The sequence below is a fragment of the Corvus moneduloides genome, chromosome 16 (genome assembly GCF_009650955.1).
Source record: "Corvus moneduloides isolate bCorMon1 chromosome 16, bCorMon1.pri, whole genome shotgun sequence".
NCBI classification, from domain to species: domain Eukaryota; kingdom Metazoa; phylum Chordata; class Aves; order Passeriformes; family Corvidae; genus Corvus; species Corvus moneduloides.
In genome coordinates, this window is record NC_045491.1 from 11540945 (window position 1) to 11561435 (window position 20491).

A 20491-nucleotide genomic window follows, 5' to 3' on the forward strand; every position below is an offset into this window, starting at 1 on the left:
GGAGGGCCTCGGCCACGGCAGTGATCGTGAAACAACTTCCAGGGGTGAAGGCACAACCCAGACCTGCCCACGCTGTCCCGCTCCCCGGGCTGCGGCAGAGCTCGGGCAGGCAGGAGCGGGCAGGCGAGGGGCGCGCAGCGCAAGCCACCTCCTGTCCCCTGCAGCCCCCGTGCAGCCGCAGCGGGACCCGACTGCCGGCACCGCGGCGGAGGCGCCAGCGCCCGTCACGGCCGCCCCGCGCCAGCAGCAGCGCGGCGCTGGTAAACAACGGCGGCGTGCGGCGGTCAGGCGCGGGGCGGGGAGCGAGGGGTGGGCGGGCAGCACGGTCCTGCCGCGCAGGCCGGGCTGGCTGGCAGGTGCTCCGCGCCGACCTCCCAAGGCGCCTGCGGGCTCCTTCCGCAAAGTTTGCGGCGGGAGGAGGAGGAGGGAGCCGCGGCGGGACTGCAGCAGCCGGACTGGAGATGTCGCTGAGCAGTCTCCTGCCAGCGGCGGGGTTGCGGCAGCGCCGCTGAACCCGCGCTGGCCGCCCGCCCGCCCGCCGGGGCGCATCTTCCTCCAGGGATTGAAGGGACCCAGCCGGCTTCTCCACGCCCCTGCGGGGCTCTCCTCTTCCCGGGGTCCGGATCCGGTTCCTCAGGGATTCTGCCTTTCGCTGCCACCGGGGCTGCGGCTTGCAGTCCTGCACCGGTCCCGGCTCCGCCGCTGCCGCCCGCCCCGCTGCGCCGGCCGGGCGGGTCGGTGCCCGCTGCCCCCGCAGCCCCTACGGCTGCATGACCGCCGCGGTCTCGGCACGTCTGGATTCGGTGGAGTCCTGGGCCTTCCATGCGCTGCTGGTGCTGCCCTATATGTTTTACGTGGGCTTGTTCTTTGTCAACGTGCTGATTCTGTACTATGCCTTCCTGATGGAGTACATCGTCCTCAATGTGGGCATCGTCTTCCTGCCCGAGGATATGGACCAGGCTCTGGTGGATCTGGGGATGCTCTCCGACCCTGGCTCCGTGCTCTACGAGACGGACAGCGAGCTGGATGTCTTTGACGGGTACTTGGAGTGACGCCCTTGGGCGCTCCGAAGCGACTGAGCGCTGCCGCCGCCTGGCCCGGGGCAGGGGCCCGGCGTCCCGGCATGGCCGCAGCTCGGGGACCGCCGCGGCGCCGGGATGGCCTGGCTGCGTCGCGGCTCCTTCTGCGCAACATCTTCCCTTCCAAATGACACCCGCCCCGCCGGTGCAGGGGCCAGAGGGGCAGCCGGGACCCGCCGCCGCCGGGCAGGCCCGCGGAGACGCAGAGGGCTCGCAAGGGAAGTAAGTAATTTCCTACTGTCCGGCCGGGGACAGTGCTCCCGGAGCAGCGGGCACAGCGCCGGGGACACGCTCTGCCGCAGCTCCCGGCACTGGGGCGCGCTGCGGGCAGAGGGCCGGGGCCGCCCCCGGCGCCTTCCCCGCCCGGCAGCGCCCGGGCGCCGGCGGGGCCCCGCTCCTTGTCCTCCGAGCGGCGGGAACAGCTTCCCTCCCCCCGGCGACTCATCCTCCGAGCCACTGCAGCTGTGCTTCTGGGAGCCGTCGGTATAGCCGGGCAGCAACTTTGCTGATTCGGTCCTGAAAGCAGCCCTGAATCTAAACGAGCATCCCGGTTAATATTTATTACAATTCAGAGACCTTCCTCGAGCCAGAAATGCATCTTAATTTGCTGCCCTTTAAAACCACTCTCTTGGATAACCACAAACTACCCAGCTCACCGTTCTTCCCATTTTAATTGTAGCAGGAGGGTTTGCTTGATAAATTTTTTTTGTAGTTTTGAGTGATTCTAAAACTCTGGAAATGTAAGGATTTAGCATTTTAAAACACTGAAATGCATTTGGGAGGAAAAATCAGTATTTCTAGCTAGGACTTTCTGTGCCAAATGTATGTTAATGAAAACATTCACAGTTTAAATTAAAATGTGTTAGCAAATCTGCCAGTAGATTTTTTAGCAAAATATTGTCTGTGCATCTGAAAACCAGTTCAGGATATCTTTTTTTTTCTGTTTGAATTGATGGAAATAGGAAATTCAGTTATAACGTTACAAATATAACCTCGGTGTCCACGCTATACAAATACCAGTTAACATCAAGCTATTTTAAGCAGTCTTCTACTTTTAAAAACCCAAACAAACCTTCCTGTAGTTCTGTCCTTCATATAGGTTAAAATTATCTCCTAAATGTTTCTAGTCAGATTCTATATAAAGCAATATTAGCTGATTTTGGTCAATAGTTTAGAAGAAAAAATTGGACATTTTTGGTGTTGGAGTAACATTGATTGCACACACACAGCTGAACAAGGCTTGGTCAAAGGCACGTGGGAGCCTAACGAGGGAGTGAGCAGATTTTGTTGCTACTGAAGAAATCTCACTGCATATAGTCACTGCAAATGGAAGTATCTATGCCAACATTTGGTGGTTCAACCCAAGCAACTGGATTAGAATAACTTCTGCTAGAATAGAAAGTGTGGAGCAGAACAGTCCTCCCCACAAATCACCGTTGACTACTTTTGTGGTTGTTTCCTCTTCTTCTTTTTCAGCTGGGCAAATAGCAGACATGCTCTATATTCCAGGAAAGAAATTCCTAAAAATTAATGGTAATGTAGGCAAAATCTTTGATGCTAAAAACCATATCCATTTTCTTCCCCAAAATACCTTTCCCCAAACTCCAAATCTTACTGCTCCAATGCCATTTAGTAGAGGGATTAAAAATACTTCTTTTAAATAACTTTTTTTTCTGTGTAGAATTTGTCATGATGAGTTGCATCTAGTTTTCAGGAAGACCTAAGGAGAGCAACAGACAAAATTTTCCTCCGTGGGTTTTTCCTACTATATGAACATATAATTTGATATGAGCACAATTCTGTTCAGTGTACATTAATGGGCTTCTTAAAATTTTCCTTCATATTAATAAGGTAAGCTGCTCTGGAAACTTCTTGATATTCTAACTATAAAACCTTCTATATGCCAAAATCAAAATGTAGAGGTCTTCTCAAAGCTCAAAAGTAAGGCTCAGTCTATATCCACCGTGAGCTAATGGAGCTCTGCACAGGTACCAGCTCCAGCCTTGATCTTTCATTTGGAAGCTGTCATGATAGACGGTGGTTTCCACTGAGAATCAAATCACAAATCCCTAAAGTTAAAATGATTCTCAGGCAGCAAAAAAATTCACTGTGTTTCATCTATTTATATATTTAATTATACTTATAGACGTAACAACCAGGCCACAAATTGCATAATTATTTAGCTACCAGGCAAAGACTCAGTGTGTCACCATGACGAGGGATTTGAGTTAATACCCTGGTTACAGGTTTCTTCACTGTTCTGTGCCATTCCTCCTCACCAGTTCCCTAGTAGCGAAGCAGGCAGAAGAGGGCCCTAATTTGGAGCTGTGTTTTCTGTTTTGGGAGCAGCAGTAAAGCACTGAAAGGGAAGATTTAAATTCCTGTGGTGCCTTGCCTGCAGTGACCCGAGTTCGCTGTGTTAACCCCTGCTCTCCTGGCCTGGCAAGGTTTCCCACCTGCCTTCTTCCCTTACACCCAGAAGTGCTGAGGATTCACAAGACACTGCAGGAAGAATGGGTCTTTTTTGCCAGCAGTGATGAAAAATACATAGGCCTACTCTTTGCATTAAAGGGCAGGGTTCTTCATGTGACTCACCAGTGATTTCTGAGAACAACCAAAGAGCTATGATTAGCCTGAGCTGAAACCTTGCAGCGTCCCTCGTGCCTTCGGAAAGCGGTGCCTTGCAGCCCGGGGTGAGTGAGTGACGTGTGACAGGGAAACAGAGGGGGCAAATCCCAAGAGGCCGTTCTGCGGTATGTGGAAAGGCTAATTTAGATGTAAAAATAAAAGAACACGTGGATCAGAACAGCACTGTGCTCTCTGGCAGCAAAACCCTCACTTGAATAAACTCAATAGAAGCAAAATGATGTCCAAGTTTCTGAGCATAATTGGTGGCAGAGATTGAAGGCAGACAGCTAAGTAAGCAGCTGAAAAATGTTTCCTGGCCTATTCAAATGAAGAAATTTATCTGTGTAAACTGAACAGCATTGAGCTCATTTGTGTCATCTACTGTTATAGTGTGAGTGTGCCAGTTTATTTATTATATTTGAAGTCCCCTGGAATAAGGACATATGACTGTTCTCATACTTTCATAAAATCAGATGTAACTCATCACAAAGTACTCCTATCAGAAAGAAAGGTGCAGAAGTAATCAATAATGAAAACTGAATAAGAAATACTGAATTTATGTAATCTTACAGTACATGCTTTACCTGTATTTTTTCATAAGATGAATAATGATGATTATATTCAGTGAGAGAATCCAGCACTCAAAAACCTGTGACTCAGCACTTCCAATGAATGCCTGCGTCTAAATTCTGAATCAAAAAAATAGCGTAACTCCCCCGCTCATCAATATAGCGTCAGTTAGAACTGCAGGCTCAGTGTCTATGAGACAGCAACCCCTGTGCCTCTGTTCTGAAACAGAGATGTCCTGCAAAGGACAGATCAGAAGAATGATGTCGCTAGCACTGTCAGAATACATTTAAATGTATCAGAATCCACTTCCTGACTTCTTTCTTTCAGACTTTAAATATTAAAAATAATGAGCAGAGCAGTTTGTTACTTATTTTAGCTTGCCTTTTTTTCACGATTTTTCCCCCTTTTTGTAGAGATCTCCAAGGTGATTTGTTGACTCCATGATACAGATCACTTGGCTGTTTTATGAGTTACAGTAGCAACAGGATTAACAGCAATTGCTATGATTTTTAGAACAGTTTTGAATTTTTAGATGTTATTAAAATTAATAGAAGTCCAGTGTTCAAACTCACCTGACAGCTCTGCTTTAAAGAGACGTGTACTTTACAGGAATTCCATTCTAGATGGAAGGAAGACAAAATCATGGTTAACTGTTCAGCTGTCCATACAGACTCATTAACCACAGCCATGGATAGTTCTAAGTGATTTTCTACCAAATGCATTTATTTATATAATATAAAGAGAGTAAGCAGATTTTTCAAAAAGTTTTCCAAATGCTGCTGTTAATAATGTGAATTAAAACGTGGCAGAGAAATTAGAGAGATGTTTAATTTTTGATAGACATAGTTCAGGCCTGAGTATTGTATGTGTTAAAGGCCTCAGCCACAAGTAACTTTAAAGAATACTTTTTAAAAAACTCTGTTGTTCTTTCCTATAAAAATGAAGCTTTCTTTAATAAACTTGCTTCAACCTATTGAATTGGCAATAGCCAATTACCACTTTTAAGCTGTCAAAAGAATTAAGAAACGAATCCAATTTAATTCTTCATGTTTGTTTCCTCTGGAGGAGGGGCACAGTGACACTATAGTTCAGCTAATAACTATCAATCCTAAAATAGAAGAAAAGAATAATTTGTTTAGAGACATTTAGTCTCTAACTCTCTGCGTTTGTCCCCTCATAATGATCCTAGCTTATAGGGAGTACAACTATCCCAAAGGATTAAATATGCACAAGTTGCTAAATCTTTCCAGTCTTCCAGGGAAACTGTCAGACTGTCTTTCTTTTCGCAGTTGAATTTTATTACTTTGGCAACAGATTTGGAAGGAAAAAATAGCTGAATAGTTTGAATGATGCTCTCCAAAGACACAAGCGTGTGTCTAATATATGTGATTAAAAGGGCAAAGACAAATAGGAGCCATATATGGGAAATAATGGTACAATGGAAAATGATGACGTGCACTGAGTGATCGATTGCTTGGGAAAACTCCAGGTCAGTTCACAGACTTAAGGCTAAATACTCTTTGCAGGGCCAGGAAAAAAACCCCAAGGGTTGCTCAGGCAGTAGAGCCCAAATAGGCCACGAGATCTGAAACACTGCTGCAGAAAGTGAGGAAACAGAAAGCAGACAGTGTCAGGATGTGAAGCAGAGTCACACCATGTATCCTTTGCTCCAGCCTGCATTGTGAGGAACAGTAACTTCAAAGGCAGAATTAACAAAGATATCACGACTGAGCTGTTAATGCTAAAGTCATACTGTTACAACCGTACTGGTCAGTGCTTGCAGGTATGTTCTAGGCTATTGAAAGTTCTAGTTCTGAGATTTTAAAAATACTTTAAAATATTTTCTACCTTCATTTTCCACTGTTTTCTGAAATTTTTGAAATTTTCTGTTAAAAAATAGTTTCTCATGAAATTTGAGGGACAGATTTCTAATCTGAAAATTAGAAAGGCAGGATAGAATATCCTGGCCAATTGTAAAATTTACACCCCATTTAATATCTGCCACAACAAATCACAGTCTTGGACTAGCAGCCCTACAGCAGTGTTTGGAACTTCCATTAGGCAGCTTTACACTTTGCTTTGGAGGCCCAATACATTCTGCTGTGCTATTTTTAAGTCAGCCTAGAATCTGATCTACAGTGCAGAATACTAAGAACCTCACTGAACTGTCTGCTGTAGATGAGTTTTTAGTTCCACTTGGAAAGCAATCAGATAAACATGAAATGAGTAACCTGGTAGAGCTGCTGTTCCCCCTTTTCATGTTCTCATTCTAAGAGAAAGGATTTTGAGCAGATGTATACTGTTAGCAGGTATTGTAGCTGACAGACATTTGACAGAAATGCCTCACTGGACACAAAAGTGCTTCTTGTTTCTGACCTAGTATCTACAGTAAGTGGCACACAGGAACATGCGAAGTGTTGTGATGAGTCAGACCATGATCCCACAGCCCTGTGTTCCACCTCCGGGAGAGCACATGTCCCTGACCAAAATCTGCAGGCTGTTCTCTGTGCTTTCCCAAATCCACAAGATAGAATGCAGGATGTTAGAGGGCACGTTGCTGCCCAGCCCTTCAGCAGATGTTTTCCAAACCTGCCACCCTTTGCTCACTCAGTGTTACGAAATCCCTTTTGGATTTCCTTCCTTTCAGTACAGGATCTGAATACTTGAAAGAGCTTATTTTCTGCAGTCTTGAAGATTTTTCTATTCATCCTCTTCTCTGAGTCAGTAATGGTGATGAATAAAAATTGGTCCCTGGTATACCCTGCTACTGAGTTCTTTCCTACCAAGCTTTATGCTTTCCTTCCAGTCTTTTAATCTGCTTTCAATCCATAAAAGAACCTTTCCCCCAGTCCTGTGTCAACCTGTTTGCTTTTGGTTTCCTGTAATGCCTTTGTTAATGACACTATTGCTCTGTCTGTCCAAGCTCATGCAGAATGTCTGACCATCATATTTCATTCTTCATTCAGAACCATAAAGGGGAAGGAGGGAGGAGCTGTCCTTCCAGAGACCTGCTGCACACACCACAGAAATGTCCTGAGCTGCAGGCAGCCAGGGGACCTGCTCGTGGTCTTCTGTACCTCAACTCCTCCTCAACACAGACTCATCCCCAGTCATCCCCTCAGAGCTGCACCATTCTGCACTATACTAATTAGTCGTCTGTAAAATCACAAGACCAGATGGATACTGTCACTAGTGCCCAGCACCTTCGTAATCCACAGCTCTGGTTCTACTTAAAGAAATCTTCTCAGCCGTGTGTTTACCTCTGATGATAGTAAAAAATCATCTCCTAATAGCAGTTGGAGACTTTGACTCAGTCAAGGCAAATCAGATAAACTGGGATCAAGCAATATAACAGTAATTTATTCTTGGCAGTGAGACCAAGAAGTTACCCCAATATTATTTAATGTTATTTAGCTCTGTAACTACTTACCAGTAGATCCAAAATAGTTGGAACAATGCAACTCTAAAGTAGAAGAAAAAGTGACCAAAATCAGAGACATCAAATGTAGGCAATACATAATTAACACGATCCAAAAAACAAAACCACTCTAAGGAACAGTATCTAGTCAAGATAATGTAGCCAGTTCAAACATCAGTTTTAATAAGTAGGTCTAATGATATCAAATCTGGATAAAATAGGTTACCCCACTGTATATCACAGCTGGTTTTACTCTTAAGAACATCCTTTAGTAATTAATGTGATGCACTGTGGTTCACAGCTTACTCTCATACCCCTCACAGTGGTCTCTTCATGGCTCTCTTAAAATTCCTAAGGACTGGTGTGCTCTAACATTAACAGAAACTGTGACACCGATTTCTCTGAAAGGTTCTGCAGGTCTTTACTTCTCAAAGAATTATTACCCATAGTCACAAAAGTGTTTGATTTTTAATTTTTTTTTCCAATAAGTCAACAACATGGTGCTGTATATCACATACTCGGTGACTTTCCTGTTCTTTTTAGGTATGGAGGGTTACTCTGTATTTATGTGTCTTCTTTTAAACAGATTCATTAAACACCTGAAATGGATTATGATCAGGCTAATGGATCAAGTCCTGGAAAGAAACTATACTCTGAAGTGTAGAGATGAAAATAAGGACAAGAGAACAAGAAGAAGAGTTGTCATCAGACCTTGTCAGTTGTGACTTCTCTTCGTGGTCTTTGCCTCTTGTATGTGCACTAACTGCAGTGATTCATGCACCATACTGGGCTTCCATAGGTAATTTTGGGATGGACTGTATGAAAAATTAGATAAACTATGTTCCACTATAACAGAAAATCAAGATGTTACTCAGATTTGATAAACTTTTGAATAAATACCATGTCACCCAAATGGACACGCTCTACATATAGCTTAAGCCAGTTTTACAATCACATGTTGAAAATTTTACCAGCCAGTAGTTCAAAGGCAGTGCTTTCTCAGGGGAAAACATGCAGGAGTGACTGAAAGAGGTTCTGTTCAGGGAGTATTATGGCAGGAACTGTGCTAGTAATATATTTTATTTAAAATGAGAGTTTTGAAATAGATCAGAGAGTGAATTTTGTATAAGTCAGGTGGATTCGTTATTTAACACAGGATACTTTGCAGATTGTTTAAGCTCGTGTTCCTATGTACAGTTGTGAAAGCAATACAATAAAGACTGACCTTTTCCATGAAAAATTAAGCAGTTGTGTTGGAGTTATTTTTCAGTTTGAAAAGAAAATAATTGAAACATGCTTTCCAGGAAATTCCAGTTTTCCTGCAGGTACCTGCAAGTAGTTCCAGATTGCTGAGATGGCCAGCAGGTAGGAAATCCTTCTTGTGAATAGCTACTTAAAAAATCAGACCTGAACTGAAACATCAGGAACTGTGGTGGGGGGAACCCATATGTTATTGAGGGCAGGCACTGGACTGGTTTTGTTTTACTATCATTATGCTTTTTAGAAAAGTCTGATTTTTGTAACTGCAGTTGTCAAACCAAGTTGATGTATCAAGAACATTTTGGATAAAGCAGAATTGCAAACAATTCTGCTGACACTCTCGGCATGAGGTCTGTGCTCTGCAGTCTGTCTGCCATCTGCTCCCAGCGTGGGCTCCCCGATGCAGACAGATGGTGTCAGGAGTCTCTTGACAGCCAGTATGAAGGAACAAGAGGGTGATGGTTTAGATCCCCCATGAAACAATGACAAACTTGTGTATCCTGATACTCCCAGTGTGTTGCATTCAAATAGCACAGTTTAGCTCCTAGGCAGTAGAAATTCGCTCCCAGTTCCCAAAATTCTGTGCTCCAAATGCAATATTCAGCCCCTTCTGCAAGAGGGGAAGAAGCACTGGCACTGAACCAAGTAGTGTTTCTCCAAGATACGTTTCATCAGGTGCAGTTCAGGACCTTTAAAACACTGATAAGTGTTTTGTTCTATGCAATCCCTGGACAGCAATTCAGGAATGAAGTCACTTAGGGCACAGTTTTCTAACACAAATACATTTAGGGATGATGAGTCCCCATTTAGGCACCTATAGAAAGAATAACCAAGTTTAAAAGCTTGTCAAGCTTGTGTTTGTGTGCCCATTTGGTACTAACATAGGAAAGGCTGAATTTTGCTACTGAAGGGGGCATTCCTGCTGCTTCTATAATTATTAATTCATAGTGTTCACAGAGGTGGCTTTGCTAGTTTTTCAGGGTCCCACATATGCCATTTTAAGAACATGGTTCAGTTTGTCACTATTGGTACTTTCTGCAGTACCTAGTAGTTTGTAATAAATTCTCTGCAGTGGCTTTGTGCCACAGTGCACAATAAAGCAATACAAATTTCACTGAGTCAGTCACTTTGGAGATTCTGAATCTTAGATCAAGATTTATGATTTCTCAGAACAGCTCAGCTTCCTGCATTTAAAGGATGTTACAGGCTCTGACTACCATGATAACACAATCCTTGGCATTTTAGCAGGGTTTCTTTGACAACAAAAAGAGATGTATATAAAGAGAGCTGCATTTTTCTCATCCTAAAAGATTTTTTAGAACACAGATTTGATCACAACAGCTTCTTGGAGGGTAGCCAGTGAATTCAGTCTCTATGCACAAGGTACTCACTTGACAAAAGCATTTTAGAGGAGTTTGGTGCCATAAGAATATCCAGACTTTGAACCAGGATTAATTTTAGAACTTTTAACTGCAAAGATTTAGAAAGGATGAAAAACCCTTTTTGCTTTCATTAGCAGGTGGCCTCAGTCAGCACATTTGTATCTCCTGATCTTGAACCTGCAGTCTGTCAGTTGGCATTGCAAGATCCTGTTCCTGTTAAGAAAGAATTATTTCTCCATTTCCAGCCCACTGAACTGTTAAGTGCCAGCAGGACCATCCTGTGTCCCTCACACAGTGCTTTTCACTAACCTGCAGTACGAAGCCCCAAGCCTCGTACTGTGTCAGAAGCCAGCAGTTTCTGTGTGGTTTCATAGTATTTCCAAGAGAAAAATCGAAATAATTTTCAACAGGTACTACAAGGGACTGTTAAACAGAATACTTTTATTAATACTTTAAAAAAGGTGGGTAAAGACAACCAAAATACTGTATCAAAATTTACAATCTTTATATTATAAACACACATCTCCCACTAACTTGGAGAACAGCAGTACCCCCAACATGATTTGAGCAGTCCAGACAGCATCCTGTAACATTTAGCTGCCTCTGTAATATTTAGCACATTCTCAGACTCAGTCACGGTAAAGTGCAGCTGCAGAATATAAACCCTAAAGGGGCATTTGTCATCCAAAGCTTAGTTAAGAGAAGCCAAGATAAGGGCTCACCATGGATGTGCATGGCTGGAGTGCTGCAGGCTAATGGGAATATCACACAAGATTTGGCTCAAACTACTTCCCATTCAAGCAGATCAAAGAGGAGAGTATAAGTAAGATTTTTTTTATCCATGGCTTTGGTTAGAGTTTGGCTAGAGAGAAGAACCATGCAGATAGTTAAGAAAAGTACTAATGCATTCTAATTACAATCATATTCTCCACAGAGTTTTTCCACCTTGCTCTCTATTCCTTCACGTTATGTCTGATTCCCTGCTCTCAGAAACAGACCTTCCTTGCTTCCTTCTTTCTTTAATTTGTCCACTCTCTTTAATTTGTCCACATCCCTGCTGTCAAGATTCTGCAGACACTGAAACTTAAGCAGAGGAGTAGAACTTGCTGGAAAGAACATAAGATTGTGGTTTTGAACTGTTTAAATTAGGGATTTTTTAAAGACCAAGAAACAGAGTATTTGAGAGGTTAGTTGAGAGATTCTAGTTTGCACAGATCCTTGAGTCAGTATTGTCAGTGCTTCCTAGCAGAAGAGATTTCAAAGAGGTTGCTGAACTAACCCTGAGTTAACTGTGAAGTAGAGACTTCCTCATTTGTAGCATTTTGAGCATTCTTAGCTTTTTCCATCCCTTTTTGGTCTGTCTCAGACTGTATCTGGACGGGAAGCCAGAATGGTGGTCCTGACCTGACAATTGCCTCTGCATAATTTTAAGTTCTCTTCATGTTCACAGAGCAGAAATAAAGGAAAAAAGAGACAATTGGTTTGTTGTTGCAGTCAGCAGGATGAATATTTGGCCCACAGATGACTGAGACCAGCAGCATAAGCATGCTAGTGCTTTGAAATATGCTTTTGTCTGTGATTGCCTGGTTACTCATAACTCTGTTCCAGAAAGCCACATAAACCACACACAGTAGTGATATCACTGTCAAGTATAAAATTGGTTATTGTAAACATTTATGCTGCCAGCTGCATTTAAGAAATTAAATACCAATCCAGGTATATGAATTTAAAGTTCTCATTTGAGACGAAGTAAAAACCTTCAAAGATTGTCATTTTGAGGATTTGTGTGCAATAAACTGGCTATTTTTATCCATTTGGATTTCTGTGATAATGTTAGAAAAATCCTTTGTAGTTTTTCACTTTTAATTCCTTTCTTTTCATCACTTCTTTTTTTCCCCCCAATCTTTTTGAAGGATTCTGTAACAAGTCATAGAAGATATGTTTCTATCCCTTATGACAGCATTGATTATTAGCATGAAGAAAAGAGCAACTTTGAGATTCTTGTGGATAATCTTATTATATCAGAATATTTTCTAGGGCTGGTGATTCTTTTTTAAGCTCCTCACGCTAATGCTTCAAATCAGGCCATACAGACAGGTGAAATCTGTAACACTGAGCTTTTAAAGTCCAAAATCATCAGACCAAATTTGATGGCAGTTGCCACTGGCACCATGAAATAAACAATCAGATTTGATCTTTCAGTGCTTCAGATGTTGCAGGTTGAGCAGCTTTCAGTTTGCTCTTCGATGAATCAGTGATGGAATTTTGTGGTATCAATATCTTGGTGGTTCCTGGTCTCCTTTAATGGTGGTTACAGTATCCAGATGTTCTTTTCATCTTTGAAATTTGATGTTGCTTAACTCGTTATCACTTCAGTAGAAATACAGTTGGGTCTTTGAACAGCATTTAAAACTCTGTAATTCACCCAATTTAAGCATCACTTAGAAACTTAAATGTGACTTTTTTGCAACGAACATGAAAGCACCGATTCCTAAAGCAGCAAGAAGACAGGAAAGCACAGAGGACACCCTCCCCTCTTCTTTATGACATCTGTGAAATGATGAAAACAGAACATCAGATGTACACCCATCAGACTAATCACCATTAAGATTACCAAAATCATAGATTTGATGAGCTTTGTAAACACACAACAGTGACTGGTGGATGCTGGATGTTTCAAGGTTGGCAGACAGGATCCAGACTTCCTGTTGCTATTTATCCTCAGTGCTAATGCAGGTGTTCATATCCCTAATGTCTCCTTTCCTAAGTAGGTAGGGTTTTTCAACAGGACAAAGACTTAGTTGACTGTGGGCTAGTAAAGAGCACCACAATTTTTCACTGCTGCTGTGTAAAGTTGGTCTGTGAAGCTGCTATGGCACCTGAATCTTCCACAACCTGTAGCCAGGTCAGTGCCATACAAACAGCCCAGTCTGCATCTGGTGATTACTGCACCGAGAGCAGGAGTCATGCAAAAAGCTTGGCCCACTGCATGGTCCAGGGAGCCACTGGCAACTGCAGCCATTCCATGGCCAGGCCCATTTAAAGCATGGCTCATGCAGCTGGTGATCACACTGCAATTTGTTTTCTTGCCATCTAAAGAAAGATGGAGCACATCTGATATCTGGCTTGACTCTGGCATCTCATTCTTCTGGCATCATTTCACTGATGCAACCTGCATATTTTTTTTTAAGAGCAAGAGGAAGCACATGGCAGAAAACTGGAAACAGAAATCCTACACAAACCCCCCAACTTCCCATCCTGGCTGCAGCTCCTTCAGTCCAGGACCATCAAGGCAGTCAGATCCTGGTAATCATTGACAAACATTAAATTCTTCTCAATGCAATACTGCAAGGATCCTTGAAACTGTGCAGGCGGAATCAATGAAGTAAAAGTGGCTGCCAGGGGCTAAACCACACAACAAGACTGAGAACAGGGAATGTAGGAGGGAGTGTTTTGCTCTGAGTGCAGTACAGGTACAGCTGCATAGTGAGACAAGCAGCTGTTGAGGATTGGTATTAAACAAAGGAAAAGTGAAAGGACTTACTGAAAATCAACACAAAACAAGCTCTGAAGAGTACATAACTCATCTATTAAACATGAGAAGTACCCAGAGCTTTAGTTTTCCACAACAGAAAAGAGAAGGTAAGCAGGGCAGCTGCCAGTCACTGAATGGGGCTGAACTGGGAGTTCTAGAAGTCCATTTTTCTTAATATAGCACTTGCAGTCTGCTAGTGCAGCTGCCAGGGAGGTGGGGGATGCAAGGTGAGTGCAGGGAAAGGGGGCCTGATGAGACATTGATATGTGCCACTCTAGGGCAGCATCTTCCAACTCATCCATGCTGTTACTGTGCCTCCTGCCAATGAGCCTGGAAACAAACCTGGTCGTCTCAGGCAGCCAAGGTTTATGTTACCTTTATGGAATCCTCTGAATCTACACACTGATCCTGGAGTCCAGCTGGTGAAGGTGTTCAAGAACTCCATAGGGAATTGTGGGATTCCACATCCTGTAAGGGCAAATTCAGAAAGGAAAGACATTTTAAGAAGTGTAATTTGCTTCACCTCCTTTTGGTGTTTTTGGTATGTTTGTGGGTTTTTTTGGTTGTTGTTGCTGTTGTTTTCTTCTTCTTTTTTTTTTTTTTTTTAAGTTGTCTTTCTCTTTGACTGTCGTGCTATGAAAGTATATAAGCTATGGGGCAAAGGAAAATGCATTTTGATTTAGAAAAAAGCAGTAGTCCATAACCTTGTTGACTCTGGTTACAGGGCACAACTGCACTCCTGTCTCTAACTGTTCTCGAAGTTTCCATCAAACTCCCTTCCTCTGAGTGTGTACTGGTAGCTTCAGTCTATTTAACCTCTAATGATGGTTGTTCATTGTTTATCCCTCAAACACAGGTGGTGCAGCACAGAGTAGGCCTGGTTCTCTGGGAGGGTGGAAGATGAACAAAGGGAGGCTCAGTGTAAACTGTTCAAGGCAAGACAAGCTCGTCTGCCTGGGACCACTGAGAACTAACACAGCTGAAAACCAGAGACGATGTTTTTTAACATCTCTGCTTTTGTATTTTGGTGATGTCTTCTTTTGTGCTTCTTATAAATCTGACAAATACAGAAGGCAGCTTTAGCATGATCTCTAACCCAGTTTTACAGGATGAAGATACAGCAAACAGCTTGTTTGAGACTTACACCAAGTTCTTTATATGGGGACATTTTCGTAGGCTGTCAGTCAGCTGCTGGGCTCCAACACCAGTTATTTTGTTATACTGAACACTGAGGAATAAAAACAACTTTGTTAATCCAAATCAAATCCTGTAATCAGACATTTAATTCAAAATCAAAAATACTATATAGGCTAATCTGCAGATGGGGTAAGATTGAAAAAAAGAAAAAATCCAAAATAGATTGTTGATTCAAAAAACCTGTAGTAATATCCTCAAAGGGTTGAATGAGAACTTCATTATTTTAACTCATCTGAGGGATTCCTTTTTCTATGTACCTGAGGTCATTCTCCAGCACCCCATGACCCTATTCTCCCACCTTAACACCAATACTGTTGGGTTTATGGTGAACTGTTCCTTAATCACTTTCTAATCACTCACTATCTATTTGATGTGCGTAAGCACATTTTCCCTGTGAAATTTCCCCAAAATCATTTTCCTCAGTTTCTGTCTCCTCTAAAACCAAACATGGGACATTTGCATTTTCAGTCTTCAAGGAAGTAAGCTTTCCTGGGCCATCTCAAAAGATTTCATACTCACTCTAGCACTCTTAAAGATGTCATTGCAGGAAGAACTTTCGCCAGATTTTCTGCTCCAAAATCACAAATGTTGTTATTGTACAAGCTGCAGAAAATCAAACCAGTATAGTCACAATTGAATAATGGATAATGTAAACAGATATTAGATCAAGGGTTTTCAAATATGGTTAGTACATCTTAACTTTCAATTTATCCTTATTTGCAGTTAAAGTTTAAAACACACATTCATGTTTTCTGTATCAAGTAAGGCAAATGGCCACATCCTCCTTCACGTAGCACAGGTACAGCAAAAATAGGTCTAGATTCTATTATTCTGTGGATAATAAGATCATTTCTGTTTACATTAGATCGAATTAAAAATCTGCCAAAAAATGAAGCTCAAAGATTTGGGGTACAGCATTCAAAAGATTTCCCCATCACCAAATTATTCCAGAATTGCACACCAGGGTTTCTTGCATTCCCTACTTCATTCAGGCCTGTGCCAGATATCCCAATGCAGTGGGATGGACCATTGTCCCTATATCAGCAAACACAGACGACTTTGTTGCAGAAGATGGTGGCCCTGGGTGCACATCTGTGCAGGACATGATTCATAAGTGGGTATTATGGACTGGATTTAAAAATCAGCGCAGTCCTTGCTATATTCCTGAGATATCCTTCTGTATGTCTGTCATACTACTTCTCCTCTTCTTTCTGAAGACTTTATGCAAGAATGCAGTCAAAAGCTTGGCTGCTGCAGTGTTACCTCTTTGCTCCATATTCAGTAGTTTCTGACAGAAACAGCAAGGTATGTTTTACAAAACAGCTCAACAGGATACAACTACTCACCTTAGCGTTTTTAAGGAGGACAAGGAAGGGAGAGCTGTAGCAAGGTTCTCTGCACCCAGGTCTGTTATTTTATTCTGTGATAAACTATAGTGAGATCACTTTGTTAGTTGAGCACATTTATTCTAATTTATTACAATGTGGGGGAAATTAATTTTCCATTTTTTAAAATATAGTTTGGACAGTCTGTTTAGACCAAATGCAGAGAAAAGGGCAAAATAGAGCCCTTGAAGGGAAGCCAGGAAGGATTAACCTATTTGTCTAATGAATGTACCCATCAAGAATCTCCATAGGCTCATTGGTCTTCCATGCCCATGGGATACTTTTGCCCATAACTGTTAACACAGTCCCTTAACCCTCTAGGTTTAATCTGTTTCTTTTCAAAATTTCCCTGAACTGTTAACCTTGCACTTACTTTAATGTTTCCAGTGATGTCAGGGCTGGAAACACTTCAGATAGACTTTTTGCTCCTTCATCTCCTATGCCATTTTCGCTCAGAGCATCAAGGCTGTGTGACGACAAAGAGAGAATTAGCTTCCCGTTTAATCTAAATTTTTGTGGTTTATTCACCTCAGAGACCACTCTATCTATCTTGAAAAGCTTATTCTCTGCAGCAGCCTCAATCAGCATGAAGCATCACACAAATTACAGCTTCTCTAATAAGCAGCTTTCTGCTGCCCAAATTTACAGCCTAAGAATTTTTTTTTTACTAGTTGAATGGCTTGACCCATTTCCTTTGATATGCAAGGTTATTAAAATGGTTATGAAATAGCTGTGTTCCAGCTAAGCTGAAATGAGATTTCCTGTGCACATGAAAATACTGAACTGACAAAATCCAGCAAAGGCTGTAAATCTGTGCCTAAATAGCTCCTTCTCCAGAGAGGGAGTATTAAAAATGAAGTTTTTCCTCATATCTAGTCACAATTTCAGATACTGGATCCCCTTCTAATCTGACAGATAATCTGGGATATATTGGACATATTTCAGTTTTAAAGCTTTATTGTTCTCCTGAAATATCATGAAAAGGCCAGATACACTACAGACAAATGGCCAATGGGCTGAGTAAGGCCAAAGGCCCTCTCTAAACCCAGTAACCTTCCCACAGATTCCATGGCACAACATTGACTGCTGCTGGTACAATTGTTTCTAGTGTAAAGCAGCTTAAAACTACAAGAGAGTTGGTTTGTCATGGATAATCTGGAGCTCCAGTGAAGACAGAAGTCACTGTAGGCAGTTGATCAGTGGTGGGGCAGGAAGGGGGAAGCATTCAGGGGGCTCTGTACTGAACCTTTAACCACCCAGGAACACCCCAGGAAGGGACTGAGGAGTTTTGAACAAACCACCACCAGGTGTCTCGAGGGAGGATGGGGAGTGTCAGCTTTCAGTCTGCTGTTACAGTCTGGGAATGTTTCTGCTGTTCAGTTTGGTCAACAAACAAGGACTCTTGTTGGCAAATAAAATATTTCTTGGGTACAAGAGCTCCTCCATCATCAAGGGCTGCTGAGGAGAAACGTTGGCAAAGTTAATCTTTAGCAGAACTCACTCTAAATGCCGAAGAGATGGAAATGCTGCAAGAATTTTCACGAGTTTTAGCAATCCTTGAAGGCCACATGCTGGACCCAGACTGGAAGAAAATACAGATTCAGCAGGTTTTTCACATGCTCACAAGCACCAAAACTCACGAATTTTTAAGGTCTTTCCCTGCAGCCCCCAATATAAACTAGTTTACACTCCTCAGAAACAGCCATTCCCTACCATCTGCTCCAAGGAATTCTGCTGTGAAGCCTCCAGATGAGGACCAACGAGGCTAAGGTCAGGACAGAGCACGCACAGCAGCAGTGGGATATGCATTTGCCACTTTTTTGTTCCTCTTTGCAAGATTCATCTCACTGTTTTAGATTCTTGTATTTCTGTTCTTTCTCTACCTTTTTCAGGTTTTTCATTTTAAGTATAATCTCGAGATGAAATATATATATATATATCTCAGTATAACTGAAATGAAAACAAAATTATTTTTTCTCCTAACTAATGCCAATTCAGTTTAACTTAAAATCAGCATTTTACTGCTGCTTAAAGCAAAAATTGCACTTTGATATTCATGCTCCAAGCATTTGTCTCTCAGATCCTATTTGGAGTTTCTTTGGTATCAGAACAATTTCAGCTAGTTAAAAGGATTAGAATTTTGAACAAAATTTAAATAAAGGGAAATAGGAAGAGGAAAGGAGGAGAGAAAGCAGCATAAAATCAGAAGTGAGGCCAAGCATAGCTGTCCCAGGTTGGGTTAGATCTGCAGAGCAGGAAACAGGACCTGATGAGAATTCTCCATTGCACTGCTGCAATTTCTGCCCAAACGAATTCCCATGCTATGGCATGATATTTTGAGCAATAGAATAGCCTTGGATGCTGCTTACAGTTTGGAGGAAAAGAAAGAAGTGTTACTAAAACCTCACTTTTAAAGTAGTGTTACCAAGTCAACCTTCTGTCTTCCAGGAAAAGGGTGCTAAATAATTTATTTGGGAGACATTCTCTGATGTAATCCTCTCATGCCCTTAGCTCTGATAGGGCAGAAAATTACATCAGAAGTCTTAGGTAGAAAAGTTGAGTGTTTCTGGGGGAAAAAATATTTCCTAAGTAGTTGGATCACAGTCAAGACGTTTTATGCCGTGTGGCACAAGATTACACCTGGTGGTAAGGAGATAACTTGTACGAAAACCAAACAAAATTGGTGGATCTGTTGATCTGTATCACTGCAGGAGCCAGAAATTATGCTTTTTGAGTTTTGGCCATAACTTAATAAATTTAGTTCAGAGAATAGCAAGATAGCAATAAATGGGGTTTACCTAATGCTTTACCATAAGCTGACTATACATCAGTGCAATGGCTGTAGCCAACACCGATGACTGCTCCTCTTTAAACACGACCATCTCAATCAGTAGAAGTTTAGCACTTACGCAAATTCGAGTTTCCTGAGGTTTCTGATGGCAGGAATTTCATAGCGGGTGCAACCAGATGCTCCTTGCACACTAAATAAATCACAGTAGAACCAGAGTATGATAAATATTTTAGCAGCCAAAACCATGCTTTAAAAATAATTTGTTAGCAAACTTTTACAGAAAATAAACCACTGTTGCCTTAACTGAAGAACCAGGAAACCTCACAGTAACTTCTGCTCCAATCTTTCTTCAACTGAATAATTTCAATCCAATAATTGCCTTTCATAGTGCAAATGTTTGCTCTTTTTCCAATAAAACGTAAAAATATTTTTTTTCTAAAACAGCTATTTTCTGTCAAACATTAAACTGTTTTGTCTATATTTTAATCAAAAGACTCCATCCGAGTTAAAATTGAAGTCATCATTAAAAAAACCCCCAAACAACAGAACTTTATTTCTGCATGTCTTTAATTGCAATCAATCCCCTAGCTACATCAGCAGCAAGGATGGAACTCAGGGTTTCTAGACCATGTAACACAAGCTTTTACCTCCTGGGCTGAAGGACTGACTCAGGCCATTTGGGACCAGTGCAAAACAGGCTTTCATTTATGCACAGGTGCTACAGGGGGAAAGAATCAGCCCAAGTTATGTAACTGAAAGCAATTGGAAGATGGCATACCCAGAGATTAAAGAGAAATGACAGCTGGCTTTTTTATTGGCAGTTTTGATGACTGCTGTGCATGGTGCTGTCATTGCTCCTCCCTGCCACGACAGCCACCTCACATCAGGGTAGGAGGGCCCCCTGAGATGACACAGAAGCTTGCACTGCCCTTAGTTACTTCTCCTCTGGACAAGCAGACAACTCCATTGTCCAGCACTGGTAGTGAAACCCTGTTTTCATAAATTGTTGGTGTAAGAGAAGTTTTGATCATAAATGAACCTACCAATTCATCATCTTCTCCTGCATCTCTACAAGGTCAGAGAGGTCACTGATGTCCTTCATTGTCTTTGCCTTAAAGGGATCAAGAACAAATTTCTCTGTGGATGCTTTCAGCAGTTCGTAGTCTTTTGTCTGTTCTAAAGATTTCCAGAGCCCGACTGTGTCACTGAGGGAGGCCCTGTGAAGTAACAAACATGCAAAACCAAC

At 42.1% G+C, this 20491-nt stretch overlaps 2 protein-coding genes across 6 annotated transcripts in view; one reads left to right on the top strand and one right to left on the bottom strand.

The window, feature by feature from the left end:
* Window positions 1-285: 285 nt before the first annotated feature.
* Window positions 286-8939, top strand: DEXI (Dexi homolog). Its single transcript, XM_032126153.1, has 2 exons — window positions 286-1301; window positions 8282-8939. Exon 1 carries the CDS (start codon window positions 771-773, stop codon window positions 1050-1052), a length of 282 nt encoding a protein of 93 aa, XP_031982044.1. The 5' UTR covers window positions 286-770; the 3' UTR covers window positions 1053-1301; window positions 8282-8939.
* A 1819-nt stretch (window positions 8940-10758) lies between these two features.
* Window positions 10759-20491, bottom strand: part of CIITA (class II major histocompatibility complex transactivator) — a 28325-nt gene continuing 18592 nt past the window's right edge. For 4 of the 5 annotated variants that reach the window (XM_032126235.1, XM_032126237.1, XM_032126239.1 and 1 more), the window contains exons 13-21: window positions 20289-20462; window positions 19364-19435; window positions 17956-18036; window positions 16828-16920; window positions 16416-16499; window positions 15589-15672; window positions 15017-15100; window positions 14248-14340; window positions 10759-12887 (exon numbers count right to left, since the gene is read on the bottom strand). In XM_032126235.1, coding sequence (XP_031982126.1) covers window positions 14268-14340; window positions 15017-15100; window positions 15589-15672; window positions 16416-16499; window positions 16828-16920; window positions 17956-18036; window positions 19364-19435; window positions 20289-20462 — 745 coding nt within the window. In that variant the 3' untranslated portion in view covers window positions 10759-12887; window positions 14248-14267. The remainder of the gene's footprint in view (window positions 12888-14247; window positions 14341-15016; window positions 15101-15588; window positions 15673-16415; window positions 16500-16827; window positions 16921-17955; window positions 18037-19363; window positions 19436-20288; window positions 20463-20491) is intronic. The other variant, XM_032126238.1, reaches the window with a different exon arrangement.